General features: G+C 38.8%; 1 protein-coding gene across 3 annotated transcripts in view; it reads left to right on the forward strand.

The window, feature by feature from the left end:
• The first annotated feature begins 8,850 nt into the window (after window positions 1-8,850).
• golm2 (golgi membrane protein 2) overlaps window positions 8,851-22,070 on the forward strand; it is a 36,134-nt gene continuing 22,914 nt past the window's right edge. The window contains exons 1-3 of one of the 3 annotated variants that reach the window (XM_039773119.1): window positions 8,851-9,613; window positions 16,874-16,928; window positions 19,767-19,869. In XM_039773119.1, coding sequence (XP_039629053.1) covers window positions 9,287-9,613; window positions 16,874-16,928; window positions 19,767-19,869 — 485 coding nt within the window. In that variant the 5' untranslated portion in view covers window positions 8,851-9,286. The remainder of the gene's footprint in view (window positions 9,614-16,873; window positions 16,929-19,766; window positions 19,870-22,070) is intronic. The other 2 variants (XM_039773118.1, XM_039773120.1) reach the window with 2 other exon arrangements.

A 22,070-nucleotide genomic window follows, 5' to 3' on the forward strand; every position in this document is an offset into this window, starting at 1 on the left:
TTATATTAAATGAATAATTAATACAAAAGTGAGCCAACTAATCACAGTCATGTAACTTTAAAAGTTAATACGGTTGCACACTAATATGTTTGAGTAGTTATCAAAAATTAACCCTGCCTTGTTTTTTTTTGTTTTTTTAAATAAAAGCCAATTGGGGGATTAGGCACAAAATTAAGGCACCAGCAACCAACCAAGGGAGATAGACCGGTTTAGTGTCTGTCACTCCTGTTTTGTTGCTTAAGGCCAATTGCTCTTTGTCCTTTTGCTAAAGACAAAATCTCTCAAATTTAACAATGAGTCTTCTGTTACAGTTAGTAACTGTAGTTACTTAGTAAATTGTATTTGTTATTCTGCTGCATAGATTCTTTTGTAATACTACCTTGGAATTTTTCTGGGTACTAGCATCAAAAACATTTGCTATAAATTCAATGGAATTTCTTTGCTCTGAATCAATATTCACTATACACATTGATTTTTGTAGTTTTTTACTTAAGCATGACATGGCCAAAGATTAATCTGTTAGCTCTTGTTTTGAAGGACATCTTCTAGCACTAACATTACCCTCTATTTCCCTTTTGTTACTGCTTCTCTTGTGTTACTTAATTTCTTTATTTCCACATTGTGTTATTATCAATTGGTGAGGCTAGGTCCTATTCCAAGCTCCTCTTAGTGTCTGTCAATACTGCATTCTTATTTACCATTATAGCAGCTTTTCATTTTTATTCTACTCAAAGGATTGTTTGTTTGACACTGTATTGGAAAATTAGTTTTTCTGTTAAGAACCTAATGATAACACATGGTGGTAATCCAGCCTGGGTAAACGTTCATTGATTAATTAATACCATAATGTGCTCCATAATACAGCAAGGTAAAAACATCTTTACTCTATTATTCAAAATGATGGCAGACTTTGAAAAGGATTTTAGTGTTTCACATAGTGTTGCACAATATTTTGTTTATCCAGGCACTTGGTATTACATCAAAAAAGTAAGCTATGTGACAGAAAAGCCACAATATGACTCCGGAATTACTCTACACTGTGCCCCATAATTTAAGGGACTCAAAGATGGGGCTTACTTGAATATCTAGACAAAGCTTATTCCTGGCATTACCTTTTTGTCTTAGTTTTATCATGGTACTTAATTCTTCTATCTAATTCCATTTCTCCTAATTCTAAAAAATACTAGCTATGCTACCCGTCTTAGGCAGATTGAAATCTAAGTAATCACTGTAGAGCTCAGCATTAATGTTTGCATTACACAATGCAATACACATGTCTCTATTACATGTCATTTGATATGGGATTTGCAAAACCAATGTTAACATCTGTGATGCACCATCTGTCAGAATAACAGAGACATAGCAAACGGATGGACGGACAGACAAGCACACAGGCACTTCTCCTTTTATTAAGCTGGATGTTTTAGTTTGCATTGCTTAATGTTGGAAAATCAGCAGCAAAGTTCACAGAGCTGAAGCTCATCTTATTAACAGAATCTACATATGTCTTTGTAGATTTTCTCCAAGTATTCTGATTTTCCTCCCATTTCCCAAACTCGTGTTTGTTGCATTGATTGACCAATTTTAAATACATCCGTACATTCACATTATGAATGAACATGCCCTTTGATGGACTGATTTACCTTCCAGGGTTGGTCCTTGCTTTCAGCCTAATGCTGAAGGGACAGCTATGGCTTCTTTCATTATCTTGAACTGCATTAAAGAAGTTCTAAAGGGAATGAATGAATATATCTAATGAAAGTTCAACACACACACAATTGTTACTAACCTTATTTTAATTTTTACATATGTTCTCAAACCCGTTTCATCTATAGCTGTTGTGATGCACTGGCATCCCTATCGGGGCCATTGCAGTAAGTGGGCACAAAGAAGGGCAAGATGTTCCCTGCCTTTGTCAGAACACTGATAAATCATGCCGATTTGCAGGTGGGCACATTGGCTTCCCAGCAGGAATGGACTGAAGACCCTTACAGAGAGGCCAGTGGGATGGAAGGACAAGGGAAGACAACCTAGCAGAGCTACATGCTCCACTGACATGCTAGATGGCAGCCTCCTTGGGTAGCACTACCTGTGTAGGCACCCACAAGGCATACTGGGAACCAAAGTCCCAGTGTAGTCCCATAAGACAGCCTTGTTGGGTTCTGTGGGAGCTGCCGGGGGGTGCTGCAGGGATCCATCATTCCAACTTTGTGGGACTGCTGTTTGACCAGAAGTGCTTCCAATGGGCTATGCCTTAGCGCTGGAAGTATTCCCGGGTCTATAATAAAAGAAGCCATTCAACCTCATCCAGGAGAGTTGGAGACGGGTGTGGGAGAAGGATGGATAAAGCTTGCCTGGGAGCAGCGAAGGTTATGAAAGAGAGAGAGAAGGAGAGAAATAATTCTATTGTCCCAGAATTACAGACTTGTGTCTGTGAGTTTGAGCACAGTGTATAATTAGAATCACTGATTATCTTAACACACATCTTTGAATGTGAGAGTAACACCAGAAAAACTGGAGAAAACCTAGGCAGACACAAGGAGAATGCACAAACTCCATAAGAGTGATAAATCCATGGTTCAACTAGCCAGTGAGCCACTGTTACCACGTTCATAATGTTTTAGTTTGTAAATCATCTTAAGCTATTGTTCCTTTCAATCAACCATCACGGTGACTAGGGTGCACAAGCAGGGGCCCTGCTCACAAGGGAGTCTTAGCATATGCAATAAAAATGCTGAATAACAGGAAAACTCACAGCCATCCCAACCCTACTTTGATCCTCACAATTATCAACCTTTCCAATCAAACCAAAGCAAAAGCTTTTAAAGCAAAAAAGTGATGGGGTATTGCACAATCACAGCAGGTGTCTAATGGGCCACTTTTGTAAGATTATGCCACAAAAGACAAAAAGGCAAAATGGATGATCAATTAAAGCAAGAGCCAAGTGGTGCAGCAAAAGGAAAAATTAAAGAGAAAGAAACAAAAGGTATTGTCTGGATAATACTGCACATTATACTGACATCTGCAGCTTTTAAACTCAAAAAATAAATAAATATACCTACATGTTGACTTGAACAAGTCATACATACAGCAGTTGAAACCAATAAGCTTGACTTTGCAGACAGTCTGGAAAAAGGCTAACATGGCAACTTCTAGCAGATTTAGCAGCAATGTGCAGTCCAGCAACACCAACACAGACGTGAACAACAAAGCAGAAGAAAACAAGGCCACTGCAGGACATAAGACACATGTCATGCACACAACAACGGCAAACACCAATAAAGACATCCTTATTAGGTCTTTTATTTTATCTGGGGCAAATATGCAATCCCCAAAAGTTCAGTCACACATCACCTTTTTGCCACAAGGTGCCTTTTAAAAAATATTTTATTTGATTTACATTAGCTGCCCTTCCAGAAGAAAGTTAATGTTGTGCAGATGTGATGTTGTACTCTTCAATGCATTTGCTACATTCATCGTAAAATACTAATGAACCAAATAGAAAGGTGAAGTTAGCGATGGATAATGTTGTGGAGTTATAATGCCTGTGCCTGATTTATTATTGACATATGTGATGTTCATAATGTGGTTATACGGATATTCCTTATATTGGTGGTGTGATGAAGGGGATCTATTAAGATCTGACATTCTGGAGCTGTGGGGGTGTTAATTTAGTTTTAGTTGACAAAGCATATATCTTGCAAAACACATAATTACAATATAACCTTTGAAGGTGTCAGCCATCTTTAATGTTCTTCTATGTTTAAAATGAACTAGACTTCCTGGTTCTACAATCATTGAAAAACTAATCAACAATTAACTTGAAAACACTGTTTATATGCATAAAACATATTACTGGTGTTAGTCTAGGGCAGGGGTCCTCAATCACAGTCCTGGAGAGCCGCAGTGGCTGCAGGTTTTTGCTCCAACCCAGTTGCTTAATAAAAAGCACTTATTGCTAAAGTAACACTTCTACTTCACTTTAGTGATTTTGAGCCCTTATTGCTTAATTTTGTCTTAAACAGCTATTTTAATTGCTCCTTATTATCAATAACATGCAAATGACAAGAGAGAGCAGCATTTCTCCATTTAGCTTATTTACATTTACACCTGTGTGTATTTATCTGCACTATTGGGTTTAATTAAATACTTGGAAGAAAAATGAAGAGAAAAAAGTGAAGGACTGAGAATTACTCGTCCATTTTAGCCTTCAAATCATTTGCATGATAGAAAGGGAAAGAAAATCTAGGATATGAGAATGACCTGACATAGCAGAGTTAATTTAATTTCATAGCTTGTTAGTGCTTTATTGGCAAGAATTGCTTTCTAATTAAGCAACCAGGTCAGAACAAAAACCTGCAGCAGTATTGAGGACCCCTGGTCTAGGGCTGTGTCAACATGCAAGGGAATAAAAAGTTAAAGATTATTTCCACACTGAAAAGAGAGGAAAGTAAAAGGTGCAATGATTTGGCTGTATAGCCTTCACCAGGTGTGCAACTCAGGAGAAAAGAGTAGGTAACATTTATAGGAGGTGGAAGTAGAGAACAAAGTCAGGGCAGATGGAAGGAGAAAAGCTGAAAAGTAGATGTGAGAAAGCTACATTAGAGAAGATGAAAGGAAAGAATAAAAAAATAATTGGTCAATAAGGCCTGGAGAAATGTGCAACCCCAGTGTGAGAATGAGCTTAGCTCCTTCTGTTTTTCTTTCAAAAGGTGTCTTTAAAGTCCTGTGAAAGAACATAAACAGATAAACCAATGTGACTATAATCAAGAGATGTGAATGGTTCTATAACAGGCTTTGTAAGATCTTTGATTTTAACAGCAGAAACGGGTTCCCTGAAATGGTCTGACAGCCGTATCTCTGTTTCACTTATGTAGATGGCTGGACACTTCCTGCAAGAAATGCAGTACTGTAATGAGATTTTTAGACTGGCAAGAGGCCTGTTGTTTAATATTGAATTTACCAGAGGGACCAGATACAAGGGTATTGTTGGTGACATACGGTACTTGCAAGTGACACAGTGGCTCCTGTTACAGCTCACAATGCCTGGTGAGGAATGTGGCTCTCCTCTGTGAAGTGAGCTGCGGACAAGCAGTATGAGTAGGCTAGGTTGTCTACAAAAGGAGATCAAGAGAGTGTTAGGAAAAGAGGCTCCTGTAGAAGGATCAGTCTGCAAAATCGGGAAATTTTATGCTAATAACCTATGGGAGAGACAGAGCGCTGGGGTGGAATGGGAGGATCAGCAGGATGGGAGTTTTTTTTATTGGGGTTCCTCCTAGAGTGAATGTTACAAGGTGTACTCCTGGCTTGATTGAAGGTTATGTCCACAACATGAAAAGGGTATCCTCTATCAATGAAGAAACACCTCATACTGAGTGCCTCATTACAGAAGCCACCCTCATCACTGCAGAGATGAGCGCATCTAAGGAATTGTGAAAGAGTTAGAGGGTTTTTAGTGTGCCTGGGATGGAAGGAGCTGTTGAGAAGGTGACTGTGTGTGTCAGTTGGCTTGAAATAGACAGAGGTTGTCCGTCCTGGAAAGCTGATAGAAAGACTGATACCTAAAAAGGGTAGAGCTGTGGTGGAATAATCAACTGTAAACTTGAGGGATGGATGAAAACTAGTAAACTCAATAATGAATTCCTGTAGCTGGCTTCTGGAACAAGAGATGGCACCAACACAATTGTTGATGTATCATTTGTAAAGGTGTGGTACCATGCCTAGGTAGTAGGGAAAGAAATGCTCTTGCACTCAGTCAACAAAGATAATGGCATCTGAATAATAATAATAATATTGATAATAATAACAACAACATTTTAATTATATACCAAGATTGCCAGAATCAGTAGACTTTAGTGGGCAAATAGCAGGATAGTAATGGAGGCGGTTACTGATTTAGTCTTGTGCAAGCCATTTAAAGAACAAGGGCCTACGAGCTTGGGGGGACCACTCAGGGCTGTATAGATTTTAAAAAAAAATTGAATGGCTTCAATCACTTGCACAGTTCATTGCATTAATAATTCACAGTTTTATTTGCATGTTTTCACCATCACCAGGCCAGTCCAATCCAATCCATGATGATATTACATATTCAACAGGCCTACAATTTACATGAATTTAGACTTCGGGAGTTCGGAGCCTAAATGGAGGCACAACACGTCCTAGTCCGCCTTACTGAGAGGTGCACATTCCTAAATTTGGTGACCTTTGGCGTGCCATAGCGGACGTGAACGGAAGAAGTTTTGAAGGATGTCAAATGAATAGTGTAAATATACATTATTATTATAAATAATTGTTACTTTGGTTTGATGTCAACAGTTTTCGAAATTTGAACTCGTAAACGGTAAATGATAGCAATTCTGTTGTTAAGTTATGGTCCCCATTAGTCAGGAAATGTAGAATATTTGAACAATTTGACATTTTTTTATACTCTTGCCAAATGACACCATGTAGGCCAATAGCAGTGGACCCGGCAAACAATATAAGAATGGTGCTGCTAAATGTAAGGCATGCCTGAAATAGGAGCTGAAAACGCTAAGCTTACCAAGAGTTATACCTTTCTCAAAACTGAACAAGGGCCAGCGGTGGTAACTGAGAATGCTGATGCTGGTGAATCATTGCAACAACCACAAGCAGGTTATGCAGACAGTGCAGTGAGTGAAATGGTTGTAGCTATACCGAGTCTGGAAGTAGCGATACAAATGCTTCAGATCAGGTTCTTTCTGATAAAACCGTTCAAAATGGAGAAACTACTAAAGACAAACAAGCAATATATATGACCAAGCAATTTCCTACCAACAAGGCAAATTTCTTGGACCCATTGACATCTCACTTTATGATTTCCATTTTCTCAAAACTTGTGTAAAACAGGTTGATTGTGTAGTGATATCCTGTCTGATGCTGTTGTCGTTTTAATTTGTTACAAACTGAAATGGCTTCATTTTATAGCACAGAACAGTTTCTACTTTCTAGCTTATGTTAAAATTTAATTATATTCCTACACAAAGTTGTCTTGGAAAGGTAAGCGGGTCCACATATTACATATATTATGTACTACTACTTCTACCCACACCTCCCACATTCCAGTCCCACAATTTACTTAATTTTTTTCTAACTTACAGCTGCTGTAATAAAGTGATTTAAAAAGTTATAACAAATTCCATTTAGAGAGCCGGTTGGTTTGTCACCACTGTGTGATCTGATAGTGCTGTGGACACCACTGCCCAGCCGGTCACTAGGATCTAGTTGCGAATAGTTTACTAGCAGTTATGCTAGACAGGACGGGCCCACCTCAGGGCGCTGCACAGGGGACCAGCAAGCTAGCTACGTCACTGATAGTCACTGTGGGACATCATTAAAACAAAGACAAATTTCCCAGGATTAGAAAAGCAGAGGAATGAGCGAACATGGGATATGTTATGGAGATGGAAGTAAAAAAGGTTTTAAAGTGATTTATTAGGGAAGGAAGGAAAGAATCAAAAATAACACCAAGATGCCTAGATGAAGAAGGTCTGATGACATCACCAAGAGTGACTGAAAAGGTGCCACAGTCATTTTCTTAAGCAGAATTCTGGTTCCATTTAGCATGACTTAAATTTTGTTGCACTTTAATTTGAAAGAGTTCTATTCCATCCAGGTTTTAACTTCACTAAGACAAGTTGTGAGTTGAGCAAACTCTGGTGAACATTTTTACTTTTAAAACTGTAGTGAAAAGTCAAGCAAAATGACACCTTGATTGGCCAACTGAAAAGATTACAATATGCAAGCTTTCAAGGCAACTCAGGCCCCTTCTTCAGGCAAGATGTAATTGCCTGAAGAAGGGGCCTGAGTTGCCTCGAAAGCTTGCATATTGTAATCTTTTTAGTTAGCGTGAAGGGGCCTGAGTTGCCTCGAAAACTTGCATATTGTAATCTTTATAGTTAGCCAATACAATGTGTCATTTTGCTTGACTTTTCAATACATTCATAATGGCTAACATGGTACAACACCCTGGTACTACTTTTAAAACCAGATCCGAGTATCATACACATAAAAACGATAACCTAGTCCAAAGCTACAAATAATATGGCCAAGCAAATGCATGATGACACAAACGAGGGCGGAGGACACAGGATACTTTGTATGCCTGGTGCTAAGCCGGACCTTTTCTAGTACCTATTACAATGCAAATGATCTGGTAAAAAAAAGTTTTATCAAAAGAGAAGGCATTGAGGGCAAGACGCAGTTCTGCCAGTCTGATGAGGGTGTCCATGGGTGATTCCTGGACAGGACGTCTGTTGAATGCCTGTCAATATTTACTATATATAATCACGCAGTTGGTTGGCCAGTAATTTAAATGTTTATGCAGTATGGAATGCTTACAACAAAATCCATCCTTTTTGTAACCTGCTTTATCGATCCTGTCTTGAAGCTTCCGGCACAAGGCATGAACAATCCATAAATGCGGTGCCAACTCATCACTTCAAGTTCTCAGTTATCATATTAACTCATTTCTCTTTCGCGTTCTTTATTAACTAGTATCAGTCGGCAAACCGCATCTCAGAATTGGCATGATGTATTCCCCAATTACATACAATCTTCTGTAAATAGTATGCAAGGTGAAGTTTGTGTGCATTCTCTCACACTGACCTAACACGATTCGCTCCCTAACACAAAAGAATACTTCCAGTGGATGACGAAGGCGGAATTGCACCAGTGACGCCCCACCCACACATTAACGCCTTGTCCAACGATAGCTCCTGCTTCCTCCATGTTCCGGCTCCGCCAGCTGTTTTATCCACTCAGCGTTAGCCGTCTTGTCAGTATGCGCTATCTGGTTGGGCAACCGTCTTGTCAATCTCGCGTTCCACCCCTTCGTGCCACATCAGAGCGTCTTGAGTCGTTAGGGGAGGGGAGGCTCGAGCTGGAGGTCCGGTTCGCGGGTTAGTGGGAAGTAGTTCGCTGCTACGAAGAGGGGACAGAAGGCTGGGGAGACTGTGCGGTCAATAGAACTACCTTAGTATTTGAGGCAATAAAGGGGCAGACGTCGGCATTCCTTTGCTTTGATAGCGGCGTGTACTAAGTGTTGGACACGGCCAAAGTAGAAGCAGTTGTGAGCTCTGGTAACTATGAGCCGTGCTAGGCGGCGCTGAAATTGAACACGAGGGCCTCGGAAGACAACTGCATTTTCTTCGGCTTTTTCAGTCGCCTGTCGTCGATCTCTTTTGTTTGTTCGACGGTCCCGAGTCTTTATTGGGACACGCTGATGAGACCCTGAGCGCCTCACGGAGGACGTCGCCGTGCCCAAATGATGGGCTTCAGTGCCAACCGGCGGGGCGGCCGCCTGCCTAATATTTTGCTGGTCGCCCTGCTGGTTGTTATGGCCATTGTGCTTTTCAATTACTGGACGGTGTCCGGTCGGCAGGCCCGTTTACAGGACGAATTGGCTGAGGCACAGGCGCAAGTGCAGCGCGGAGAAACTGCTCGAGGTCGACTGGAAAAGCGCAACTCGGAGCTAATGACCCAAGTGGAAGTGCATAGGAAGGAGCTCGAGCAACGGGACAATGACAAGGCAAACCTAGGAGATCAACTACGGGGTCAAGAGGATCAGGCACGACAGTGCCTTGAAAAGAAGGTTTGTGCCGAGTACATCCGTCCCTATACGCCAGCTAGTGCTCGGACCGTCAATAGGACAAGGTGTCATTTAGAGTGAAGAGTAGTGCTGCTTGGTATGGACATAAGGTACAAAAGATTTGATCCATATTAGTGTAAGGGTACGATCGGAATACGGGTGTGATACAGAAGGTCAGATGCATGTAGACCCAATATTTCAATGTAATTTCAACTGGAACAGTGGGCACACTGTTTGAGTGATGGGAGGAGCAACCACAGTGCAGTAAAGACGTGCGAGTTACAAGGACTGCGTTTCCGTAAACTGCAACTAGAACCGACTGACCGAATAACATGACTTCGATTTGATCTTACCAACGGAATTCATGTTGTACATTTCACTCTGTGTTTGAGTGATCAGACACAAACCGTAGTCACAGATAAGTGCGTTAGGATCGTATGGCAGAGGTGGTTTAGTGATGTTTTAGTCATAGTCAATTGCAAGACATAATATGACATATTGGTTCTTCAGTGTTTGTCTCATTGATGACCCAAATTTGTATATGCACAGTAAGAGTTGCCAATATCCTAGGTTCATTGCTTTAATGGGTATGTGTCATTAATGCTTTTTATAATTTTAGAAATGCTACAGTGTTTCAATTTAAGCTATAAAACTTGAACAAATTTTACTTATGAATTGCTCTTTCGTGGCTTTTAATTTGAAGAATGTTATTCAGGTTTAAGGATATACTGTACATCCTGTTCGTCCAGGAAGCTGCTGATCTGGAACAGATTAAGATAAGCTAACCTAGCCACATTTTTTTTCTCTTTTACATTTTTCCTCATCATTGAATAAGGCCCTGGAAGGCTTCCGGCTCCACGTGCTTATGGGAATTGAGATGCAGGCATCTTCCTTTTTTTTTTTTTTCTTCTAAAAGACCTAGAAACTTTTCAGGTTTCAAGGAGGGACTGTGTTTTTGGCTCTCTTTGTCTTTGGAGTTGGTTCTTCTGAGTCTTGCATTTAAAGTTGGCTTTCCTCCTGTGTTCAAACATTTCAGTTGTCTGTCTTATGCTATTACTAGATTGGCATGGAAGACTAATTGTGATGCTTGTCAAGACCTCAAAAGGAAGCAGCTTTGGAAATAGACTGTTGAGAGAAAGGGGGATATTTTAAAGGGAAAGTAAGCTAGCAATGACCATTGGGACATTTAAAGAAAGTAGTAATGTTTGTAAAGCAACCTCTGTGGCTTGTAAAGAGTATCCAATAAACCACAAGAAAGCTAACATGTAGGTTAGAGCATTACATATTTTGTAAATGTCCAATTGGCCAGTGCTTCTTGAAAGAAAAATGAAGGGGAAAAAAGTAAATGACAATCTAGTGCATGTGAAGAGAGACTGCATTCCAAAGAAATCATTGATGAAGGAAAAAACTAGCAGTATAAGGTGGCCAGAGTTGCCATTGAAACCTCTACTATTGCAACTCACTTTCCTTGGCAGAATTTAGGGCTAAAATATAGAAGACTTTTTTTAACAAAGAAAAGTTTTTTTTATTGTTTTCAAAAGCTATTTAGAAGGAAATGAGGACTCCCTATAGGTCTGTTTGCCTGTTCAATACACTGTTCTTAGCAGAACATCGTTGGTAGCCATTATTTTGTACTTTGATTTCTTCTACATGAATGAAATAAACATATTTAGGTCTATATGTGCATCTGTGCGAGTTTTTATTTAAACATGCAGTTAATGTGATTGTGTAGAATAGTTTTTGGGGACCACTAGGCCAGAGCCCAATGTGTGTGCCCTAAATTGTAATTGGGACATGGTTATTTTAAAAGCCGAATGTAAGAGCTTACACTTTATTGGCAACATTATTATTGTATATACTTTGTTAGTTGCATGTATGAGTGTATCCCCTGCTCGTTTTGATAACCGTCTAGAGTTGGCCACAACTGCTGCAATACTGTAAGCACTTCCTGCAGGAGACTAGAGGTCAGATTACCCTGCCAGTTCTGTTTATCTTCCTAGTGTATGAGGAAGGAGCTATTTGAATGTAGAAGTTTCTAATGCAAGTTATTTTCTTGATTATTTTTCCAGGGTGTCAACATGTATAGTTTAAGGTTTTTGCTGTATTGTACTAGCAGCATACAACATATAAAACACACAACAGACATATTTGTGACTATCTACAGTCATAGAAAAAAGTGTTTCCAAATAACCAAAAAAAGTGGCAGTGATGGAAGGGCAGTATTACAAATAGTGTAAAGTGTCCAGCAACAGATCAGCCATACATTGCTCATGTATACAATATTGTATTCCCTCTGGTTGTACTTGGCACACATCAGTTTTTAACAAGACTCCATTTATAAGCCTAATACCATATACTGTACACTAAAAACAAATAAAGCACAGCCTGAATACAGTGCTACATTTCCATCATATAGACAAAATGGTTTCTGAATAAAGAATAATATGAAACTTTAATTTTAATGCACTAAGTATTTCTTAAAGGATCAAAAGGTGTTTAGCTACAGATTCTGCTTTTGTTAGGTCATCTACACTATGAATCTTTTTAAGAGAACGGCTAAACAACATGGATTATAGAAGGATGTTTTTGTAATAAAGTAGAGTTCACTCTTAAGGCTTAATGCTTTTGTTAGGAGTATTTTGGTTAAGTCTGTGATATGTTCAGCTTTAGTGCAAAAAGTTTCTGTTGTACTTGATCTGGGATCCAAATTAATCACAGAACTCGCTAACCCTGGTGTTTTAAAATGTAATGATTAAGTAAGGATACATGGTAAGTCTGTTTTGTCTTAATCAAGATCATTCTAAGTGATATTCCACTGGCACCCATTTCTCTGCAACATCCACAGTAAACACAGAAGAAGCTGCACAACTGGGATTTGAAGCCATTTAGTTTCTATTACTCTGAGAAGATTTGGAAATATTCACTGGTGTGTTGTGTATGGCAAGTATTAATGTACAGATTCTCTTAGAAATTACTCAAAAATGCACAGAGTTAATAGGAGGTGAAAAAAGAGCATCTAAGTCACTGTTGTAAAATGTGTTAAAACAGGAGGTCTGGGATTTTTGGGTCCAGAGTGCATGTAAATGTTTAATTGTCAGGTTGTGTAACCTTGTTAGCCTTACAATGTCAAGACTTGATGTGTCTGCTCAGCAATGAGTGCATGAGTCAAATTGTTCCCAGTAGCCCTGCTAGTAGTACTTTTAATCCGCAGTCCTCTCGAAAAACACAATGTTGGTGACACATGATCTTGGTGATGTCTTGGATACAAGAATAAGCTAGTCAGTCCAGTATAGTCTCAAAGCAGCCATCGTGATAAAACGTCCTTAATATTACCACTTAAATCTGTTTTATAGGTTATACAATAGCTGTAGTACTGTAAAGAATGTCTACTATCGGTAAGTTTTGATTTGCTTGTAAGGGAGGCACTCGGTGGTCTGCTGAAGTTTTATGTGTGCAGGTACCATGGTTTTAGATAGTGGCATGATTTATGTTACATTGCAATTTTGACTTTCAATTTTTTTATTTATGTTTTGGGCTTTATAGCATTCTTAGGCAGTTTCTTTAAGTAGCTTTACTTGGAAAGGAAAGTTGCAGATCTCTAACCTAATAACTAGCTAATACCCTTTTTTTTATATAAACCTGCCGAGATGTTCAAGTGAATTTTCACACCTCATTTTTAGGTGAAGTATACATATTTGTATGCAAGCCATACTTTCTAAAATAATTTCACAGAACAGCTTTTGTGTCCAGCTAGTTCTTTTGACCCCAGAGGTTTTGTTAGTCACAAATCAGGGAGTTAAACTGGGCTTTAATCAGCTTAGCATAATGATCCTAAGTGTGTGTTCATTTGCAATAGATTGTGGTTGTCTTGAAAAGGAAAAATTCTGTCGCCTTCTAAATCTGATGAAATGATAAGTCTTTCAGCAGAGTAGATTGATAAGTGTGACTGCTTTTTATAGTCGATACATTACTTTAAGGAGGCAGGGCCCAAGAATTGTCAGAATGTGACGTTTGACCCTTCTCAGTATGATGCCTATTTTAATAGAGACTTATGTTTTGTTGGTTGTGCACTCTGTTGTTCATTTGTTTCAGTAGAAGAGGTGTGATTGACACACCCACGGATTCTAAGTGAATAGTACTGTAAGGATATAAACTTAGTTGGGAGATGTCTTTTAAGCTAGTGGGTCTCAAGTTTGTTCCTGGGGTCCTCTTTGACTGCCTGCTTTCATTGCAACTAATTTCTGCTTTCATTTGAGTTATTACCCTAATTAAGTATTGTGCTGTTCCTTAGTTTCTACCCTTTTGGTGTCAATTCAGAAATTTCAAATTAGTTTGAACATTTTAGAGGGCAGCAAGTTATTGTTTTTTATAGTATAAAATTAATTCAAGCACTTCTCAAAGCCATCTACTAATAGTGAGCCCATTTCTGCCCAACTCTTTGAAATTGTCTGTGGAAAGCTTACTTCACAGAAAAAAGGTGAATTGAAATGAGGAAATGAAAGAAGCCTAAATATTTAATGTATGACACCATGTCTGGTACTGCTGAACATTTCCACATACAAAACCCAGATTAAACAATCAAATCATTTTAAAAGTAAGAGTGACTTGATGATAGTGAAACTGTTTTGAATGAAAACCTACATCCGCAAGGAGGTTACAAGGAGTTAAGACCTGTCCAAATATTAGTTGTAATAGAAGCTTATACAGTGGGTACGGAAAGTATTCAGACCCCCTTCAATTTTTCACTCTTTGTTATATTGCAGCCATTTGCTAAAATCATTTAAATTAATTTTTTTCCTCATTAATGTACACACAGCACCCCATATTGACAGACAAAAAAAAAGAATTTTTGAAATTTTTGCAGATTTATTAAAAAAGAAAAACTGAAATATCACATGGTCCTAAGTATATTCAGACCCTTTGCTCAGTATTTAGTAGAAGCACCCTTTTGAGCTAATACAGCCATGAGTCTTCTTGGGAAAGATGCAACAAGTTTTTTACACCTGGATTTGGGGATCCTCTGCCATTCCTCCTTGCAGATCCTCTCCAGTTTTGTCAGGTTGGATGGTAAACATTGGTGGACAGCCATTTTTAGGTCTCTCCAGAGATGCTCAATTGGGTTTAAGTCAGGGCTCTGGCTGGGCCATTCAAGAACAGTCACAGAGTTGTTGTGAAGCCACTCCTTCGTTATTTTAGCTGTGTGCTTAGGGTCATTGTCTTGTTGGACGGTAAACCTTCGGTTCAGTCTGAGGTCCTTAGCACTCTGGAGAAGGTTTTTGTCCAGGATATCCCTATACTTGGCCGCATTCATCTTTCCCTCAATTGCAACCAGTCGTCCTGTCCCTGCAGCTGAAAAACACCCCCACAGCATGATGCTGCCACCGCCATGCTTCACTGTGGGGACTGTATTGGACAAGTGATGAGCAGTGCCTGGATGTCTCCACACATACCGCTTAGAATTAAGGCCAAAAAGTTCTATCTTGGTCTCATCAGACCAGAGAATCTTATTTCTCACCATCTCAGAGTCCTTCAGGTGTCTTTTAGCAAACTCCATGCAGGCTGTCATGTGTCTCGCCTCTCCTCTTTTTTAACAAATCTGCAACAATTTCAAAAATTCTTTTTTTGTCTGTCAATATGGGGTGGTGTGTTTGCATTAATGAGGAAAAAAATTAATTTAAATGATTTTAGCAAATGGCTGCAATATAACAAAGAGTGAAAAATTGAAGTTGGTCTGAATATTTTCCGTACCCACTGTAGGTACAATAGTCCTAGCTGTGGGTCAACTTTGCTCTAATTTGCTGACTCTGTCTTAGTTTCTACAAAGCAAAACTCAAACCTGTTGGAACAGATGCCAGGTACTAGTCAAGGTCTTTTAATAGCTGGTCTGTGGTTATTATTTACATAGGGGAGAAAGTGGAAGGCGATGTAGAGCACTTCCCAGTCCCAAATCAGGTTTGTAACGTACTTTGTTGTAGCCAAAGTGATTGTTTTTTTGCCTCATCTGTAATGATTTTCCCAGCATCCAGACACATATTGGTACAAAAGTCTCAAATACAAAAAAAAAGCAATACATATTTTCACTGCATTTTATCCTTGCTCCATGTTCCATTTTAGCCTGCTTGACTGGTCATTAAATTTATCCTGCAGAGAGGAAGCTTTTAAATAATTTCCAATCCTGCTGTGTGCTGCATCGCTAGAAGCTGCGCTAATCTTATTTATTCAATTATCTCTGAGTTATTGTGTTCAGACTCCATAACATTAAGATCTGACTGAACACATGAGACCACAACATTCAGCAGGTAAAGAATTCCTTCTGTGGAGACTCAGTTAATTTGTGTTAATATTTAAATTGAATAGAAAATGCCCAGTACATCTGTGACAGTACTTATGATATTTGGCTGGGGACCTTTTGATTGATTTATTTATTTATTTTTAAAATATACAATTTAATTCTTATTTATATAAAAATGTTCACCTTTGCTTTAAATATTTTGTATTAGTACAATTGATGTGTTTTTTGTAAGCCTTGTTGCAGCCAAGGGCTGCTTTGTTAAATTGAAAAGCATGTACTGATTCAATATTTCCTCTGTATATGAATTTCAGAGTTGTATAGTTTGCTTATAATTTAATAACGTTGAGGTCTGTTTCTAGCTACTTTTTGTCTCTATTAAGAACTCTGTCAATCAAGTTAAAAATGCTGTGTAGAACTGAGAAAATAATCACAGCTTGCTTTACATAGCTTATAAATATTAGGATATAAAGCAGGAGCAAGATAATTAAATCTATGTGGGTCCATTAACAACCTTTACTAACCTCCAGGGCTTTATAAAGCGAAGACAATTTTAATACAGTAACAACGTCCTGGCTTAGGACTGACGATCACTACAGAGGTTGGTTAAGCTGGCACAGAAAATTATATACTTTGCTTTAAGAAGGCAATATAGATTTAGACAGAGATGTATAGATTTATGTATGTAATTATTTGGATTGCCTGTTAGGATTAGATGCAAGTAGGAATTTCAGTGTGCCATGTACAAAGTAAACCTCAACATCAACATAAACTCGGGCAGCACAGCAAAACTACTTTTCCCCTTGTGTGTCAGTTTAGCAACTTGCACTGATAGCTTCAAGTCATCTTCCTCATGTACAAGATGGGTGGTTCCCAGCAGGATGTGCTGAATACAAACTTGAGTTAAGTTTTATAAAAGTTGTGTGTATGTCCAGTTTTTGGTATTGTACTTATTTTTTTTTTTCTTCTTCTAGACTAAACTGCAAAATGAGCTGTCTGATCAGCAGTCCAAAGTCCAGCGTTTACAAGGTATTTGGAAGCAGTGTCTGTTGTGTCTGTGATGAAAAGAGCTAATGAAATATTTAGATTATGTAAAAGATGGTCATACCCAAATATGACAAAGGAGGATATTAGACAAAGAATAACAATGTTCATTTTTGAGGAAAAAAAATATTCTAGTTAAGTTTTCAAATTCTGGCATTGATCCAATGTGTGTGTCAGTAAATAACTTTGCATGTCTTCATGTACTTTTTAATTTGATTTTGTGTCTCAGCAATGTAATAAGGGAACACAAATGCCCATTTTAAGTTATTCAATGGAAACTGAAGGAGAGCTTATTTTTTGAGCTTTCTGGGTAAATCACTCTGTTTTCCTTACATGTCCTTCAGGAAACAAGAGGAACCTACTTTTGACTTAGAGTAGCATCGAAATAAAAGACTTTTGTTTTTTAATAACTGACCTGGATAGTTTTTGCTTAGTCTGCTTCAGTTGTGTGCTAAAGATTACATGTTTTGTTGCCTTTTTTTTCTATTTTAAGTGAAAATAAGTTAACACAGCTTCTATAGGGAACGTATTTAAACATGACATGACATAGTGTCGAAATTTTAATGCACATTCACGGTTTATTTGACTGGAAAACAATGTATAAAATATGGCATGTACAAAGGTTTATGCACCCTACCAGTTAGTACATTGTTACTCTCAAATTCCAAATGTTTATTGTTCACAATTAACAGTATTTTTATTCTTGATGTATGATTCTCTCAACACACCCCAACTAACACATCCACAAAGTTTAAAAAAAAAAAAAAAAAATTCTTCTGGTTCAAAAATCTTTTGATGGAATTGTTATCTAAACTTCTTTACAATTAGAAAATTAAAAAAAAAAACAGAATTTCACTTGGGATACACAAACATTTGTACTGTACATAATTTTAAAATGCAGAAACACAGGACAGGTTACTCTACCATTTATTAAACTACTTTGGTGCAAATGAAAGTGACAAAAGATGCACTGCAGAGGCAAATTACAGGCTATTACACAAGGATAGCTGGACAGGGCCTTAGAGGGGCATCAACCCAGCAGCAGGACCATTATCTTGTCCATTGTGTGAGGAGGAACAAGAGGAACACTGCCAGAGCCCTACAAAATTACCTCCATCTGGCTACTGGTGTGCATGTTTCTGACCAAACTGTCAGGAACAAACTCTGTGAGGGTGGCATGAGGGCCTAATGTCCTCTACTGGGACCTGTGCTCACAGCCCATCACAGTGCAGCTCAAATGGTGTTCACCAGAGATTACCACAATTGGTAGCTCTGCCACTGGCACCCCATTCTCTCCACAGATAAGAGCAGGTTCACACTGAGACATGAAAGAGTCTGGAGATGCCATGGTAAATGTTATGCAACCTTCATCATCATCCCGCATGACTGGTTTGGCGGTGGGTCAGTGATGGTCTAGGGGAACATATCTTTGGGCAGGTTGCACAGACCTGCATGTGCAAGGCAGCAGCACCCTGACTGCTGTTAGTTACCAGGATGACCTCCTCAGATCTATTGTCAGACCTTATGCTGGTGCAGTGTGCCCTGTGTTCCTCCTGGTGCATGACATTGCCCAACTCATGCGTCCATAGTGTGTAAGCAATTCCTGGATGACAAAGGCATTGATTGGCCCACATGTCCTTCAGCTCTCCTCGTGTAATGGCCTTTTCTTCTGATACCTTCTCCATGCACTTTGAGACCTTGTTGTGATGGCACGTATGCATGTGCCATCGTGGAGGAACTGGACTACCTGTGCAAATTGAATCAGCTGTAGATACCGCCTCATGCTACCAGTAGTGACAAGAACATTAGCAAAATGAGAGAATAATCAGTGAGGAATGATAGGGAGAGAGCAATTGTCTCTGGCCAGCACCTGCAAAACCATTCCCTTTTTGGGAGATGTCTTGTTGTTGCTTCCCCAGTGCACCTATTGTCACTTTCATTTGCACCAAAGCAGATGAAGATGATTCACAATTGCTTATGCCTCCTAAAAGGACAGACTGATATCCCTTACGCTTAACTGTCTTTGTGTTAGATGGTGATGATTAAGAGTTCCCTTAATCTTTTTGAGCAGTATATTTTCTTACTACAGTTTTGCACATCAAAAGTAATATATTAGTAAAATATTGATAAAGCAAATTATCTCAGGTAGTTAATACTTTTCTGCAGGGTTATTACAAAATAAGGTCTAATAAGAAATTGTACTTTTCAGCAATCTGAAAAAACAAAATGTATTTGCATATATTGCGTGTGACATTTGAAGTTCAAAATCATGGATTATGTATAGGTGAAAAACACATGCTGAGATTCCAGTTCATCTCGTGGCTTGCTCATGGCAAATACACTCAAAACTACCTAGACTAATTTGAAATTGCCAGTTAAGCTAACCTGTCTCTGGGGACATTAGAGGAAAACTGGACCCCAGGAGAAAATCCATGCACATACAAGGAGAACATAGAAATTCCACATAGATAATAACCAGGTGCGAAATTCAGACACTGGATCTGGAACATCTTGCCCTACATTCATAATAGCCTAATATTTTATATTAAATGCAAAGAATGTGCTTTTGCCTTTTGAGGAAATTCACTTGTCCACAGGATACTGAATTGAGTTTTCACTTGACACTTGTAATTCTTTTTTTACTTTTGTTTTTATAATTTACATAATTCTACTTTCACAGTTTTTTCTAATAGCAAAGTATTTTTGTGTCCTGGGTAACGAAAAGCATTTATATTTCTTTGTCTTGAACAAGTTGTGGATGGCAATGCAGGTTTTGTCGTGTATTTTATTTATTAAACCTCTTATATTTATCTGCCTTACCAGAGCAAGTTTCTGAGTTGCAACAGGAGTTGATAAAACAGGAAGAGCAGCTTCATGAATATAAGAAGAACAGCACTTTTCTTCTGAAGAAACTAGAATATGAGAGGTAAATATGAGGCTGTCAAAGTAGCATCATTTAAGAGCGTTTAAAATACACAGCTATGTAAACACTGTGTCACCTCCTTATTATCTTTTGGTTTTAAACATTAAAGTTCTGGAGCCAGAATGAAGTATTCTATTATGCTTTATTATTATATTATTTTTATTTGTTAATAACTGTGCTGCGTGAGTTGAGAAAAATCACAGTTCAATTTTTATAGAATGAGACTGGGCTTTAGCTGGAACAAATGTTAATAGTTTTTTGTGTTATTAGGATAAATATTCAATCAAATTTTTAACTAATAGTGATTTTATATAGGTAGATTTTTGAAAGTAAGCATGATTGTCTGTCTGCTATAGAGTAAAGAACAAATGTTGCAGTCAAAGGTGAAAGTTTAGTCTTTTATGGTATTAATTTAAGTAATAAGCAGGGAGAAGTAATTAGTATATAATTTATTAGTAGAATTGGTTTCTGCTTACTGCTTTTTAGTTCAAGTGTTATTTTATTTGGGAGTATGGACATATATAGTCTGTTCTTTTGACAGCCTCCTTGAGTTGTTGCATTTGTATTGACTCTTTAGTATATAGTCAATTCTGAAAGATCTTTCCTAGTTATATTAAAATAAGTAAACTTATAGAAACATTTGTAAGGAAGGAGTGCGAACATCCATCCATCCATTATCCAACCCGCTATATCCTAACTTACAGGGTCACGGGGGTCTGCTGGAGCCAACACACAGCACAAGGCAGGAAACAAACCCTGGGCAGGGCGCCAACATGGTCCTAGAAAATATTGTAATAGGTTAAGATAACTGACCGTTTCCTGTCAGTGATACTTAGCAGAAGTTTACAAGAACAAAATGAAGTAAACCATTCCTTTACTGACGATTCATCACTAACCAACAGTTTGCATAGGTTAGACCAGGCATGTGAAACACACAGCCCACATTACATATCCTAGTTAGCACTAAACTTGTACAAAACATTACTATCGTTTGTGATTGAATCATTCTGCATCTTCGGTGTTACTTATTGAACCTTGACCAAAGTTAATGAACCGTGACATAGCAACTGAAGCGTTAGGCTGCAGCAGCCTGGCAGGCTACACTACTGGCTGGACTGCTGAGACTGGCCACTGGGTAGAACTGACCATCACAAGTAGTAATGTCTCTTATATTTTCACGTAATGTGTAGCGGGAGAGCGACAGTTGGATCGGTGCTGCGTCTGTAGTGATGTGGGCTCTGCATCGGTCTGTCGTGGTGAAAAAGGAGCTGAGCCGTAAGGCAAAGCTCTCAATATACTGGTCGATCTATGTTCCTACCCTCACCTGTGGTCATGAACTGTGGGTAGTGACAGAACGAGATCGCGAATGCAAGCGGCAGAAATGAGTGTCGTCCACAGGGTGTCTGGGCTTTCCCTTAAAGATAGGGTGAGAAGCTCAGTCTCGGAGTAGAACCGCTGCTCATCCACATCGAGAGGAGTCCGATGAGGTGACTCGGGCATCTGATCAGGATGCCTCCTGGACACCTCTAACCGAGAGGAGGCCCTAGGGAAGACCCAGGGCACACTGGAGGGACTATGTCTCTCGGGTGGCCTGAGAACACCTCGGGATTCCCCAGAAGAGCTAAAAGTGGCCGGGGAGAGGGAAGTCTGGGCATCTCTGCTAAAGCTGCTGCTCCCGTGACCCAATCTCGGATATGCAGAAGAGGATGGATGGATATTTTCACATTTTTTTGCTCTAGTGTTATGTAATTTTGTGATAGTATTGTAACGAACAGTTAGTGCAGACTACAGCTGAAGATCTGAAGTGGACGCGAGAAGTTGGTGAGTTGTTTATTAACACATTTTTGTGATTTTGAGTTTGTAAAATTAGTGTAGGTCAGGGGGCTTTTTGCATATTGGCTTATTTTACAATATAAACTTTGACGTAAACTTAGTAAAGTAAAATTTGATTTTTGGAGTATTTGTTTTCCAACTTGAATTACTGAGCAATGAATTCAGTGAGCGTTTTCATGATTTCAGTTCACACGAACAGGACTTTGTGTCGTTTATGTCACCATACTCTTACAACATTGAGAATGCCCCGGAGAATATCCAAATGGAATTGATTGAACTGCAGTCAGATTCTATTCTGAAGGCAAAATACAACGAAATTGGTGTGCCAGGCTTGTATTCTTACCTGCCACCCTCGTATGTGCAGATCCGTA

The sequence above is a fragment of the Polypterus senegalus genome, chromosome 12 (assembly GCF_016835505.1).
Source record: "Polypterus senegalus isolate Bchr_013 chromosome 12, ASM1683550v1, whole genome shotgun sequence".
NCBI classification, from domain to species: domain Eukaryota; kingdom Metazoa; phylum Chordata; class Cladistia; order Polypteriformes; family Polypteridae; genus Polypterus; species Polypterus senegalus.